The 15,415-nt window shown below is 40.0% G+C and overlaps 1 protein-coding gene across 1 annotated transcript in view; it reads right to left on the bottom strand.

The window, feature by feature from the left end:
• Window positions 1–15,415, bottom strand: part of CENPI (centromere protein I) — a 131,371-nt gene that overhangs the window by 64,321 nt on the left and 51,635 nt on the right. The window contains exons 8-9 of the mRNA XM_088466772.1: window positions 4,539–4,628; window positions 4,277–4,414 (exon numbers count right to left, since the gene is read on the bottom strand). Of these exons, the coding sequence (XP_088322898.1) occupies window positions 4,277–4,414; window positions 4,539–4,628 (228 nt within the window). The remainder of the gene's footprint in view (window positions 1–4,276; window positions 4,415–4,538; window positions 4,629–15,415) is intronic.

Genomic DNA, 15,415 nt, shown 5'->3' with positions numbered 1-15,415 from the left:
ACAGCCGGCCCCATGCTGTGCCGCTGTTGTTGGCTTTCACTGTCTGTCACAGCGGTGCGTCCCCGTCCCCTCCTACTCTTCCCGAACTCTTCTTTTCCTGCTGGGAAAGCTGCACCTCAGTGTGACTCCTGGACTCTCCTCTGCCTAGATTAGAGACATTCTGTGATACAGTACGTCTGACGTTTTGTGGTAGTGTAGTTATTTATTAAAATTAAATATATGTAACTTTATCATTATGTTTTTAATTGTTAAATAATCTGTACATTTAGCACAGGTATGGGGTGGGTGTATGCAGACCATGTATTATTACATGGTTATAGATATTTTAGATAGAGATAAAGTGCATAAGTAAAAAAGTATCTATAATACAATGTAATTATTTCATTACCCTAGTCCTCAATACTACTTTCCACCCTATACCAATACTAAATATAGTCAGTAACAATGGGGGAGATGTAAGAAGAGGTGGTAAGTGCCAAATGCACTGTAACCGGCGATATTTGACACTTAAACCAACATCAGTATGTACGAAAGCAGATATTTCAGAGAAAAATTACTTCTCTACGATCTCTGCAAACATCTAATGACAGACAATGCCATAAAATATTATGGTGATGGAAAAGCATTCAGATATTAAAAAAAAAAAAATCAATAAGCACACTTTTGTGGCTTATTTTCTCAAATATCAGCAGGATTACCTCTTGCTTTTTAGTTTTCAATCAATTTATTTATGTCATTCTTTATAAAGGCTACTTGGTGGTTAGGATAGAAAGTTAGGCATTTTCTTTTGGCCTAAGGGTGCTCGAAAACCATGTAAGACTAAGGGTGCCGTGAAGTGAAAAAGTTTGGGAACCACTGTGTTAATGGTTATATTACCTATCTTTTTAATTTGGGATGTGGCACTCGTCAGGGCTGCCCTCTCTTACCTGCTTTGTTTGCATCAGCTATTAAGCTATTAAGTATCCGTACTGACCCAGAAATCAAAAACCTTCATAGACAAAATAGCTCTTTATGCGGATGATATGCGGTTGTTGCGCTTGCAACTCACTGGAGCATCTTATGCAGGTTATTTAAGATTTGGGGTTCTATGTACTAATAATCGCTGCACTGCCGCAATTATTATATCTTGCCGGAATATTTTAATTTCTAATTAATATATCCGGGCTATGTATCAAGGGGAACTCGCAGGGTCAGCGGTTGCAGAATTTTGTTACCATTAAGTTTGGGGCATATACACTCTTACCAAAGTTATTATTGCTCGCTCGTGGTATTCCCCAGACTCACTAATCATTTTTAAAAAGTGGTGGGTGCTGGTCAATTAACCATAGATCATAAGCGATATGTTTACATTAGCCAAAATTCTCTCTCGAAATTCCATAATTTGTGGGATACAGTAGGTGGTATCAGTGCTAGAGAAACTTCTCCATGAGTTATTAATACTTCCTTCCTCCCCTCCTTTTCATTTGTTTTGATGCCTCCACGCGCTGAGGTTTGATTGGGCCATATTTTACTCTATTTTAATGTGTCCAAGGCTGGCAGATTTGTTTTAGGACTACAGATTTGTTTACCTATGTAGTTTTACTTCCTGTATTTGACAGCAAACGTCACCTTGTAATTATTTCTATGTTTTTCTGTTAAAACTTCAATAAAAATTAAAAGTACAATGACAAATTATCTGAATTGCAAAATGTATTGAAATCAGTCCAAGTCATCAAGAAGATCAAGAAGAATAGTAAATGAAAATTTGGAATGGATCCTAGCGTCTGGAAACAATTACTACGCACATGTTCTGCAACTCTGACTGAACTGCTTCTTCCCCTGCATCCCATTCTTTGGTCTCGGTGACTGGTTCCTGGTCCCTTTACATCAAGTGGCCGATAATGACCACCTTAGTGTCTGTAGGTCACGTCTTATTCCAGAATTTTCATACAACTCTCCAAGATGCCAATTGTTCAGCTCTCTGTAGGGCTCCTCCGTGTCTGCACACTCACTTCCTGAGACATTGTCTAACTCTTCTCTAGCTAGTATTAAAACAGTGCGGAGACATGATGTCTGCACTCAGGACTAGGCGATCCCACTGCTGACACTAAATGTGAGGACATTAGGGTTTTGTTTAGCTTTTTTTTTTGCTTCTGCCAACTGGTCTGCCCAAAGCGTCAACCCCGGCCTTCCCAGTACATATATGCGAGTTAAATAAGTCATCTAGCCAAACAGTAGGTGAAAGATGAACTTGTTTACTATATAAAATACACAAGACACAAAACATTAGCATGAACTCACAACAGGGAGTTCACAACACAAAAATGATATATGCCTATACCACACCAACTTTATCTCAGTCACTAAAATGCACAATCCATACTGCTGAGTGTAATGCTCTACACTCCTCTACTCACATAGTACAGACTTCCCACTTATAGCAGGTACACACAGCAGCAAATTCCACTGAGACTCTATGATCCACATGCAGTTGTACATTTGCCACCCTGCGATCAATCTAACTGGAGCTGTAGACTCCGTGTCAGCACAATTCAGGAGAGACACCCACTTCTGCTCTGCATTATAAAACACTTCTCACATTCCCATAGTGATGTGGCTTCAGTTGGGACTGAAATTCCAATTACCAGGGACTGTCCATGGGAACTTCCCACAGTTCTCAGCTCACTTACAAACACCCAGGCAGTGTGTGGCTCCAGCAGGTCTGCTAAAGCAGGATGCAAGAGCCACAAACTCAGGTGTATGCTTGCTGACGGTATACAGATGCAACTAACTCTACACAACCCAAATGCATGTTCACAAAAGGGTAGCAGTGTATGCAACCACACCGGACATTTAAAAATTGCATAAATGTACCCCGTTCGTTAGCAAGATATTTACCAGTATCTCCAGTTTGATTCTGTTATGGACTTTGAACTGCCTGTTCACATACATAATATTATGCTTTTTTTGTTTTATTGTCTATTTGATAGACACTTACACCTTTGTACTTTCTTTTGTGTGCTATGCACGACTACTGTCGATATCGAAAAAAAAACATAATAAAAATATTTATAATAAATAAAAGAATTGCATAAAATTTTGTCTCCACAGTTTAGGCCGCACACTCTCCCTTCACTCTCAGCTCGTACCGGCTGCCAGAAGACAGGGTGAGAGATGGGGGGATACAGGTAAAGGCAGAGAAAGATATGAACAGGTACAAAAGTTAGAGAGACTCACCATGCACGTACACTACCCTCAACAGCCGCAGCGAGAATATAAGGTGCAGGGGAGAGAGGAGGAGGGGACAGAGAAGACGGTGAGGGGAAGAAAAATCAATGATTAGGTAGAAAAAGCGCAGAAATAGTATCAAAATTGGGAGAGGAATAGTGGAATACAGAAGGAATAGGTGGAGACAAGTGGAATAAGGGGCAGATTAGGGGGGAAACTAGAGTAATAGAGGAAGGATAGGAGGAGACAGAAAGAATAGGGGTAGAATGGAGGAAAGAGGTAAAGAATAGAAAAACCTGCACAATAGCTAGTAACCCAGGTTTAAAATACTAGTAAAATGCATATAAACATGTGTAACAAATTACAATACAAGCAATGGTAAATACTGTTTGAATGAGAAAAGTTAACCAGCAAATTATGCCCTAATTTCAATATCTCAACATCCTTAGCTTGTCACAGTATAGTACTGTAAATATTCATATTTTCAGGCTATGAAAAAATGAAATCAAAAGTATAAAATGTAATAACAATTTGGATGTCCCTAAACTGTAAGCAGTGGTGTTCCACATGGTTTCTCTCATTTGAATCAAGCCAGTAATGTATGTGTAACTAGAATGTGTCTAAAGCCCAAAAGAGCCTGAGACACTGAATTACTGTAGGTATGGAAAAAAAATTATACATGGTTAAGATAAAGAGGTTCTCTTTTTAATGAAAGTACCCCACATACATAATTCAAAAGGTTTCATGTTGCCTGTAATATGTACAGTATTAGTTTTCTTTTGATATTTTATGTATCATTCTGAACTTTCCAAGTGCAGACAATCATCTTCTAGAAGTGTAGCCTGTTTTTAAACTAATTTGCCCAGAAAGTTAATAAAAAAATATTTTTTTAAAAAGTGAAGTTTGACAGTTAAATATAGAGTGCTTGTAAAAACTATACCAGTGCTGTAGGTGTTTTTCCAGGAGGTGGTCAGTATATGAAAATTCAAAGCCACTGGTGGCATAATATAAATCTGAAAAAAAAACCACTATTATAATAAGCTAATTACAGGGGGTAATTTATACTCACCCTTTTACGAGACTGAGTTGATGGTTTGCTACTTCCCACAAGACCCAACCTATTATCGCCAACAGGATCACCTGCATTCCTCTTGGCTATCGCTTTCAATTCCGAGGTAAACAGCAAACTAGAAGTTTTAAAGTAAACCTTAAAAAAAAACCAAAAAAAACCCTCAAACCAATGATTTACAAATAGAAAAATCCCTTCTCCACCAGGTATATGCCACTTTATTTATATAGTTCTAGGATGATGATCGTAATTGGAAACTTGCCTTTATTCTTCCAGGTAAAGTAAGAGAGACTAGCTCTGGACAATAAACTTTACATAAGGAAAGAAGACCAAGGATGTGAGGCTGTAATCCCTGAAAAAAAAAAAAAAAAAAAAACCCATGAAACTAATACTTCACTTTTTTGCATCATACAGTGTATTCACTACAAGGGCTTTTAAGTATTACCTGCAAATGGCCAGTGTAATCCGGACCAGTGAGACAATGATATTGTAATTATATAAAATTGCTATATTCAATTCACATAACAATAGGGAAGATCAACAACACATGAGGTCCCGTTAGAACTATAAGATGAAACTCAGCGGCATATTGCAAGTAAAACACTTTGCTTATGTGCGTTTGTGCCACAAAGTGGCGCGGACAATAAAATAAGCAGAGGCTGACTTACTGTAATGCCCGTAACAGCGAATAGGCGTGCAGCGTTCCAGCAGGATCGCACGATTCATTTAAACTGTCCCCATGAGTTTATTCAGAAAAACACACCATTAAATATATATATATATATATATATATATATATATAAATAAATATAAAGACTTCCTGTGGGCGGGGAATCTTGAATGGCTGCATCTTAATGGGGCTCTGGTGCATGGACTCTACAATCCAGTTTATCTGGCATGTAACATGTGGTGAATGCAAGGAAACCTCCGTTGAGTCCCCCTTAACATTTTTCATCGGAGTCTGGCCACCGACACGGATGGCCTAGTGGGCACGTGCAATCCCCTCTCTCTTACCTCGCTTCTGGTAGGGCTGCTGCACGCCTGATCCATCGGCTGAACGTCCCCTCCTTTATACCCCATACCTTCTTACCTTTCTCCTGTTGGCTCCTGCTGTTGGAGGATTGTCACAGAGAAACTAGACGACGGCCGCCGTCTCCTTATGATCCGAAAGGTGGAGCTCAGTCTGTTTGCGGCTGCATAGGCTTAGAGTGCTGGCTCCGGACAATGAATAGCGGCTCATTCACTGCATCGAAATAGCCGGGTGAGACAGGGGAGCGGTGAGACTTTGTACCCGATCACTAGCTGAATAGCGCCGGAGCCGGGTCTTTGTGGAGCGGAGTGTGTTACAGAATTGGCAGACGCCATTATAATTGCAGGAGCCATCTCCCACTTGACTGCAGACTTATTACACCGGTGGCTGCATACTTTCAGATGTCCGTATTGACGGGGTCACCTATTCTACTTGTGCAATTGATCTGATATGCTGTGGTGAAGAGGCCGAAGTGTTCTGGTGTGGATGTCCCATTAGGCCGCCGGGTCGGCCCATCATCGCTGCTCGTGGCTCATTGTATCAACCGATATCCACTTATTTGGACGCGTTGCTGCAACCATGTGTTCAAGCTAGATCATCATACTTAAAGGACACTAATACTTTGTTAAAATCTTTTGTGGATCTTCCTGATTTACCTTTAGATTGTGTCTTATGTTCGGTGGACGTATGTAGCCTATACACGTGTATCCCCCATGGGGAAGGTTTACATGCCACCAGGAATTTAATACATGATAATCCCTTATTCAAGGGCATCAATGAGGAATTATTTATACAGTTGTTAGAATTAACACTCACTAGAAATTACTTTATGTTCAATGGCGCTTATTACTTGCAGCTGTCTGGTTGCGCTATGGGGTCTAATGTGGCCCCTTCATATGCTAATTCTTATATGTTCGCCATTGAACATGAAGTATTTTTTTCTGATCCCAATATTTCTAAAAACATATTGGCTTTTTACCGATATATCGACGATTTGTTGATTGTGTGGGGAGATACCACACAGGCATTTGTCAATTTGATTGAGCAATATAATAATTTGCATAGACCTGTGAGATTCACGTACCACACCAGTCTCACTTCGGTGAATTTCTTAGATGTTACGGTTACCAAGTGTGGAGGTAGATTAGTTCCCTCTTTATTTACCAAGGCCACTGACAGGAACAATGTGTTACTGGCCAGTAGTGCACATCCAGCACCATTAAAAAACTCTTTACCATTCTCACAGTTTTTACGTGCTTTGCGTATAGCGAAAGATCGAGAGGAAGGGATCAAACAACTAGATAGGATGCTGACTAATTTTTTACAAAGAGGGTACAGTTTGGCAACTTTGAGCCAAGCCAAACTTAAAGCATTGGCAATTCCAGCAGATAAACTGCTTGGTGCTCCTAGTACCGTTAAGAATGCTCAGTCTAACAGGCATATATGGGTTAATAACTTTAACCACACGAGTTCCTCCATCAATCGACAAGCTAAACGTCTGTGGCCAATCATCAGCACAGACAAGCACCTTCAACCCCTCATCAATTCATCTCTTATGTCTTGTTATCGCAGAGGTAGAAACCTCAAAGACCTTTTAGTGCGTAACGACATCACCCAATTGGGTAAATCCAAGAAAAGCAGCTTTTTGGGTAATCCTAAATTGGGTTGTTATAAATGTTCCAACTGCACCACTTGCAGCTATTTACAGACAGGGCCTTCGTTTTTCCATCCATTCACAGGTGTGAAATATAATATACGCTATCACCTTACATGCACTAGTTCATACATTGTTTATGCGATTATCTGCCCTTGTTCTAAAATGTACATAGGGAAGACAGAGTGTACACTCCGAGTCCGTATGGCGCAACACAGGTCAGCTATTAGGGCTGCTATTGCTAGCGGCACCAGTGAACAGCCTGTAGCCAGACATTTTTCTGAGGCTAAACATAGCATTGCGACGTTACGCTATCATATTATTGACCATGTGCCTCCTCTACAGAGAGGTGGTGATCGTGGCAAGAAACTGTTACAGTGTGAAGCCAATTGGATCATGAGGTTAGAGACATTGGCTCCTCGTGGTTTGAATGAGACTTTAGGTCTTCAATGCTTTGTATAAACATCCATAGAGTCTATCATTTAATAGTTAGTGGTGCTTGCCGTAGCGATTAACAGATTATCGCTTCCAAGGGGGCTGTTTGATATGTTCGGACACCATTTTGCATCTTAGTGTAGTCTCCGTTAATTTATGGGCCTGATTATAGTCATAATAAGTTTTTTGTGGGTTGATACAAAGTGGGTACATATCGGTTGCTGTTCATCTGTTTATTGTGTGCATTAATATTTTGTTGTACATTGTAAATTGACATCGTTTTATGTGTCCAATGTCATATATATTTAGGTACGTCGTGTTGATGTTGTCGGTCATGTTTGTATAGGTGTAGGTAGTGGTCATGGTGCTTTTAGCATAATTACGGCAGTCTGCCGAGAGTAAGTTTTAGAGTATTGGTGTTCTCATTCATTTTCACTTAATGGTGCATATTCTGTTTAAGGCCGCTTTTCGGTTTTGACACAGAGTTTGCTTTTATTTTATGATCATTCGATGAGCAGTCACAGTGAGTATTAGTGTGCATTCACATCACTATGGTTACACCAGCGGCTGACCATGACGTCATGTCCTGTGCGACTGCTGTCTGGCAGCGCACGTGTGCTACATCGGAGGTTTGGCCTGCGGGGTGGTGAGCTATTTAAGTCTGTTATTCACTTTTGTATTACTGTATATGCTTGATAAAAGCGCTGATTAAAGGCGCTGAAACGTCGCTGAAACCAGCTAAGTGTCCGCATCGTTTGTTATCCGGAGTGCCGCCATTGGTTGTAGTATATATATATATATATATATATATATATATAAATAAATATAAAGACTTCCTGTGGGCGGGGAATCTTGAATGGCTGCATCTTAATGGGGCTCTGGTGCATGGACTCTACAATCCAGTTTATCTGGCATGTAACATGTGGTGAATGCAAGGAAACCTCCGTTGAGTCCCCCTTAACATTTTTCATCGGAGTCTGGCCACCGACACGGATGGCCTAGTGGGCACGTGCAATCCCCTCTCTCTTACCTCGCTTCTGGTAGGGCTGCTGCACGCCTGATCCATCGGCTGAACGTCCCCTCCTTTATACCCCATACCTTCTTACCTTTCTCCTGTTGGCTCCTGCTGTTGGAGGATTGTCACAGAGAAACTAGACGACGGCCGCCGTCTCCTTATGATCCGAAAGGTGGAGCTCAGTCTGTTTGCGGCTGCATAGGCTTAGAGTGCTGGCTCCGGACAGTGAATATCGGCTCATTCACTGCATCGAAATAGCCGGGTGAGACAGGGGAGCGGTGAGACTTTGTACCCGATCACTAGCTGAATAGCGCCGGAGCCGGGTCTTTGTGGAGCGGAGTGTGTTACAGAATTGGCAGACGCCATTATAATTGCAGGAGCCATCTCCCACTTGACTGCAGACTTATTACACCGGTGGCTGCATACTTTCAGATGTCCGTATTGACGGGGTCACCTATTCTACTTGTGCAATTGATCTGATATGCTGTGGTGAAGAGGCCGAAGTGTTCTGGTGTGGATGTCACGGTATCCGGCCGCAACCCGTGGATGTATCGCAGTTACCACACTTGCTGTCGTGGGACCCCAAGAGATCCAGTCTCCCTACCCTGTTTGTACTAATCCCTCTATTCACATTCCTAGTGTCTCCTCCGCTCCCCCAATCTTTGTAGTACCCCATTTTCTTTTCTCTTCTCTTTCTGGGCCAGCCAGTGGACTTTATTGGATACTGCAGACCAACAAGACAGAGTGTCAAGCCCAGTTTGGTCTGCAGATCCAGATCTCATGTTTTTGGGAGAAGTCCATATAATGTTCTCTCTCAGCTAAGGTTCTACATTATTTGTACAGGGCACTTATTTTTTTTCTTGTGTATTCAGATAGTTTGTGTGTGTGTATTTTTGCACCCACATTATTTTAGATATCAATCACTAAATCGAACTGCTGGTATTTAGGTTGGATATATTTCCTGTATATGTACACACACCATAGGGTAACTGTGCCGTCTAGTGGTCACTCTCTGTTACTGAAGGACCATTCCTCTTATATTGATATCTGTTTTACCGTAGAGCTACTATAAGATCATTTCTATTGTACTGTGTAATGTTGCTGTTAAATGGTCCATGATCACCATCTAGTGGCCATTTCTTATAACTACAAGAGTTTTCTACTATACGGTGTAATATTTTTGTAATTTTAGCTGATTGGCGCTACTCACTTACTAGTTGTTTTGTATATCTGGAAAATAGTATGTAGTCTCGATCAATTACTAGGAGAATACTCAGAGAATATTTATCTGCATATGTAAAAGGTATCTATATTCCTGCTCAGACGCTTTGTTTTGATTTCTGTGATTCTGCAAAGTGAGCTCTTGTAGGCCCAACTAATTCCTACTCTGTCAGTCTCCTATATATAATAAGACGTTCTTGTAGTTTTTTTGGGGTATGGACAGGTATATTTACAAAAACCATGCCACCTAAACAACTTATATCTGCTTAACAAGGTCAAAATAAGTCACCTCTTCAGAAATCTGCCCCACCTTCTCCAACCACCTCAGATCATGGCCCTTTAGATTCATCAAAAGGAGACTGTACCCCCCTAACAGCTAAATAAATTTCTGACTTTATGATGCCATTGCTGGATGTGAGGTTTAACAATCTTCAAACCCGTCTAGAGGCGGGATCACACGAATAGATTCACATGCCTCTCGTATAACAGCATTATAAGAACAAAGGAACAAAATTTGATTGCAGTTCATAGATCTAGAGAATTATTGGTCAATGGTAACAAAATTCTAATATTCCAAGATTTTTCTGCTTTAATAAGCCAAAAGAGAAAGGAATTTTCAGAAGTTTGCTCTTTTCTACATAACAAGAATATTAGATTTGCCCTATTTTACCCTGCAAAGCTTCGAGTCCTGGAGAGTGGATCTAATCTGTTTTTTATGGACACTGCTTTGGCTAAATCACACTTTATGTCTAATATGTCTCCACGTCAATCTCCCAATAGGTGATTACTCTCTAAGATTACTTTCATAATGTTATTAGTTTAAAAATTCTCTGCCTGAGCAGGAAAACAAAACATTTGATTTATATATTGGTAATTGAAATGTGTCTGTTTTTTTTGAATGTCATAATATACACTCTCTATGGGATAAATCCCTATTCGTTCTTTTTCCCATTTCCCCCTTTCCCATTTGGTATGTCAAAATGTTAAAGTGCACACCTCTAAATTTAGTGGGTGCCCACTATAGTTTTGTTAAGATGGAAAATTTAGAAAAAGGTGGTAGGAGGTGCAGTGAAATTAGTTCTCTGCTTATTAAAAATGGTTGTGATTCTGTTTATAGTTGTAATGTTTTTCTAATGTATTCAACTCAATTCTGTGTAGGGTAAAGTTCAGAATTCGGCACGGAGCCAGATGAGACGCTATGGATAAGATACTCTGCAAAGTATCTATGGGTGAGTAGCCATGTAAACTTCTAGAACGGACCTTACCACACCCCTCCCACCCCAGCCCTTAGCTGTTCTTTCATGGAATGTCGGTGGACTACATACTCCTATAAAACAGAAAAAGGTATTAACTCATTTGTAAAGACTCAAACCAGATGTAGTTTTTCTTCAGGAGACCCGCTAGGTCTCAACCAAAGATAATTCATTAAAAGCTCCATGGATCGGTCACTGTGTATCGGCCTCTTTCCATAGGAAGGAGTGGCCATATTGTTTGCGAAAGATTTGCCGGCCTCAATATTATCACAAAACGTGGAACAGGAGGGTCGTTATATTATTAAGGATGTGGAAATATTCCAAACAAAATATACATTGGTAAATTTGTATGCCCCTAATGTTAATACTCATTTGTATATCCAGACCCTAGGCCAAATTTTGCACGGACGTACTAACTATGCCCTTATATTAGGAGACTTTAATATGGTAAAGGACCCTCTTGTAGAAAAGTCGCCTCCTGCACCGAGACTACCATTGTCACAATGCCAAATACTTCAATCCTTTACAGTTGATCTAGGTTTGGCGGAGCCTTGGAGGGTTTTAAATCCTACGGACAGAACATGCACATGCATTTCAATGGTGCATGGTTCTCTCTCCAGGATTGACAAAATTCTGGTATCTGATGAATTGATGACGCAAATCTCCCGAGTAGACATAATCATATCTGATCATGCCCCTGTATCTATAGCCTTGACTCATTCCCAAATGAGACAGGGAGATAGGATATGGCGGTTCCCTCAATACTTAGCAAACTCTGATGATTTCAAATCATACTTGACCCATCATTGGACAAATTATTATTGACGATAATTTGGAATGTTGGGGTCGTCCAGTCCTCTTTTGGGCCGCATCTAAGGCCACTATGAGGGGGCACATTATTGGTTATGTTTCACACAAAAAAAAAGAAGCTAGGGCCGAATATAACTCCCTTAGATTGGCCATGTCCGACTCCTTCCAGGGTTATACAGCTGACCCATCCGAGGAGACAATGCAAACAATCAAACACATAGGTTATTGGAGACTTATTTGGAGACACAAGCTAAGCATTCATTGGACTACACTAGTAAATAAATATTATAGATGGGGCAATAAGGCAGGAAAAATACTGGCGGCTATGTCTAAACCATTTAGAAAAAGACACACTATTATTTCTTTAAAACAATCCTCTACAGGAGCAATTCTAACTAAGTCTCCAGATATAGCAGCCGAATTCCAGACATATTTTGAGACCATATTTTGTTCTTCTCCAGTGGATCAGGAGAATCAGTGCTACCTCACTTAACTCCGGAGCAAAGAGGTCTTCGTTGGAGATATAACTATGGATGAGGTAAATAGGGCCATCTCTCGTCTCCATAATGGTAAATCACCCGGTCCAGATGGTCTATCAAGGGATTACTACTGCATTTTACAACCACACATAGCTCCTGTGTTGCTGGAGTTGTATAGGGAGATACATACCAAAGGTTCTCAAAACACTACTTGAAGAGACATTTACGACATTAATTCCTAAGCCTGAAAGGGACCCTGGTTTCGTAACTTCTTATAGGCCAATCAGTTTATTAAATACAGATTTCAAACTTTTGGCCAAATTATGGCCACATGCCTTCAAAATATTTTGCCTTTCATTTTATCTGACCACCAGTCAGGTTTTGTACAGGGCCGCCACGCCAACAAAACTATTCGCACTGAATTAGCTGCGATAATATCTTCTAATGCTTCTCCTGCGACGCGTAATATGCTTTTAGGCCTGGATGCCAATAAGGCATTCGCTATGGTGCTTTGGCCGCATCTCTTCAAAGTCTTGGAACTACGGGGATTTGACCCAGCCTTTATTAACTTAATCAAATATTTTTATACCGATCCTTCCACATCCCTGTTGATTAATGGAACAATAGGTCCATGGTTTACTTTGGGGAGAGGGACCATCAGGGGTGCCCATTATCTCCTCTCTTGAACTTGGCTCTAAACCCTGCTGAGAACTCTTCAAAATTGGGAAACTTTTAAAGGAATGAAGATTGGCCATAAGGAAATTAAAATATCAGCTTTTGCTGATGACATTCTTCTATATATCCATGACCCTGAACACACACTTTCCCAATTTCTTGATGAAATTGATCTCTTTGGCTCCATTTCGGGCTTTAGTATAATCATGGACAAATTGATAGCAATGTTATTATACAATAGACAAATATGTCCCCTCTAGGGCAAATAGATTTTCTTTTCAATGGGCCACTTCCAATATTCCATATTTGGGAATACTTTTACCTTGACACCATGCTAACCTATACAGTCTTAATGTCAACCAAGCTATACAAATATTGAATAGAAATATTAAAAACTGGGACACCACTTTCTTTTTTGGGGAGGGCTAATTTATTAAAAATGGTTGCCATACCACGTTTGTGGTACCCACTCCAATCTCTTACATTGATTTTAACCAAGAAAGACGTGCAACAAATTAATGCCCTATTTCGAAAGTTTATTTGGAAAGGGGGCCGATCCTGAATTGCCCTGAGAAAATTAAACCAACCCAAGAGAGCAGTGGGAGGTATTAATTTCCCAAATATTGAAACATATAATCATGCAGCGCTTTTGAGACACTTAAGGGACTGGCTTCATAAAACCTCCATTTATACCGATACAGCATTAGACCAAGAATTTTTAGGTAGTAAGGATTTAATTTGTTTTTTCCACCAACATGACCAAGAAATTCCTCATTTACAATGTTCAAACCCACTTCTCTGGACAACCAGAAAAATCTGGCATATTCTCAGGTATAAAGCAGGGTTAACTGCGTTCCATTCCCTATATCTACCCTTGATAGGAAACCCTAACTTCTTGGATGGCATGGCAACTCACCCCTTTACTCTGTGGAGGGTGGCGGGAATAGGCAATGTTGAATCTTTGGTTTCCCGGGATGATAAACGTATCCTCTCATTCAGAGATTTCAACAACACATGCAGTGGTCAACCCTTACCCTTTGGCTTTTCTACAAGTACGTTTCTATGTATCACATTTGTTGAGTCATTTCTCAGATAAGGATTGGGAGAGTAATTTGGATCGGCTTCTGAGCCGACCAGTACCTACTCAAAGCTATATCGACATTATACTTTAAGAGAACTTCTAGATCACACCACGATTTCAGGGGATATGGCGGGATGGCTAATACATTTCCCTACTTTGAGTATGGAACAACTAGACAAGGCTCTCTGGTTCTCTCGGAATACTTTGACAGCAAGTACGTATACAGAGCTCTTTCTAGATATTTACCATAATACTTATTTTTCTCTGACCCGACGTTTCCTTATAGGAACTTCGGCCACTACTACATGCCCAAAATGTCATAGTGAAGGAACTGATAATGATCATTGTTTATGGACATGCCCAATATTTCTGGAATCTTGTCCAAAGATACGCTGAAGCGAAATTGATCAATTATGTACCATTCACTACGGAATGGGCAATTTTAGGGATTATTGCTGCAGGGAGGAAGACCATTTTGCAAGGATGGATCTCTGCCGACCCCCCCAAATACCTTTGTTTCTCAACAAACTTAATTTTCTATTTAGGATGGATTGGATAGAAATGCTTTTGCTCAAGGATAAGAGAGCGGAAAGATTATTCATGGCCTGGGAGTCTTCTGTAAACATTTTACCATTAACAGTAAGACTACAAGTCCACCATAGTCTAAAAAATTCAATGTATTTAACCAGACTAGCAGCGCAGGACCAGCCGATCTCATTAAATTATTGTGTCTTTCAACTGGGGCTCCGTGTCGATACTTTATTTTGGTTTCTGGAATCACAGCCATGATTACTATTACTTTATTGTTATTAATATTTCTGGTTGTGTGTATTTATTTCACAATTCACTGATAGTTTGTTTCTTTTGTGAAGTTTGCTGCAAGACAATGTAATGTATTGCATTGTAGTCAAGATATATTGTTATTACTTGACAATGTTTCTTTGCAGTGTTTTGAAAATAATTCAGTGTTTGTGAACCTTTTTTGAACAATGTTTCACTGTACTTCAATAAAAAATTGTTAAAACAAAAATATATAAATATTTTTCCAACATTACAAGTGTAACAAAACTCTTAAGAAGTTGAAAAAAAAATACTTATGTTAAATACTATACTTTGAATTCAGAGATTGGACAATAGGAAATAGAGGTTATTTTAGGACTTCGACATGTTAATGGTATTTAGAGTCAATATCCTTGTGTAGTTTATCTGTAGCATTGCAGTTGTGGGTAAAATATATAGGGAAGATAAAAATACCTTTAAAAGTATGCATGTTGGAATGTACTAAGAATTTTAAGAACAGTGTATGCCCACATATTTAAAAAAAACACATGGAGGCAATCCTTGAGTTTTATGTGGAGTACACACGTGACTTACTCAACAGCTGGCTGACCGCCCTGCCAACAGATTACGCATTTACACTTGCCAATCGCTTGCTCGATATGTCTGGCGAGACATCACAACTGGGAGAGCATTTACATTTGCCCGC

This window comes from Taudactylus pleione, unplaced genomic scaffold, assembly GCF_031769625.1.
Source record: "Taudactylus pleione unplaced genomic scaffold, aTauple2 ptg000009l, whole genome shotgun sequence".
Taxonomy (NCBI): Eukaryota; Metazoa; Chordata; class Amphibia; order Anura; family Myobatrachidae; genus Taudactylus; species Taudactylus pleione.
This window is presented reverse-complemented; position numbering and strand designations above follow the sequence as displayed.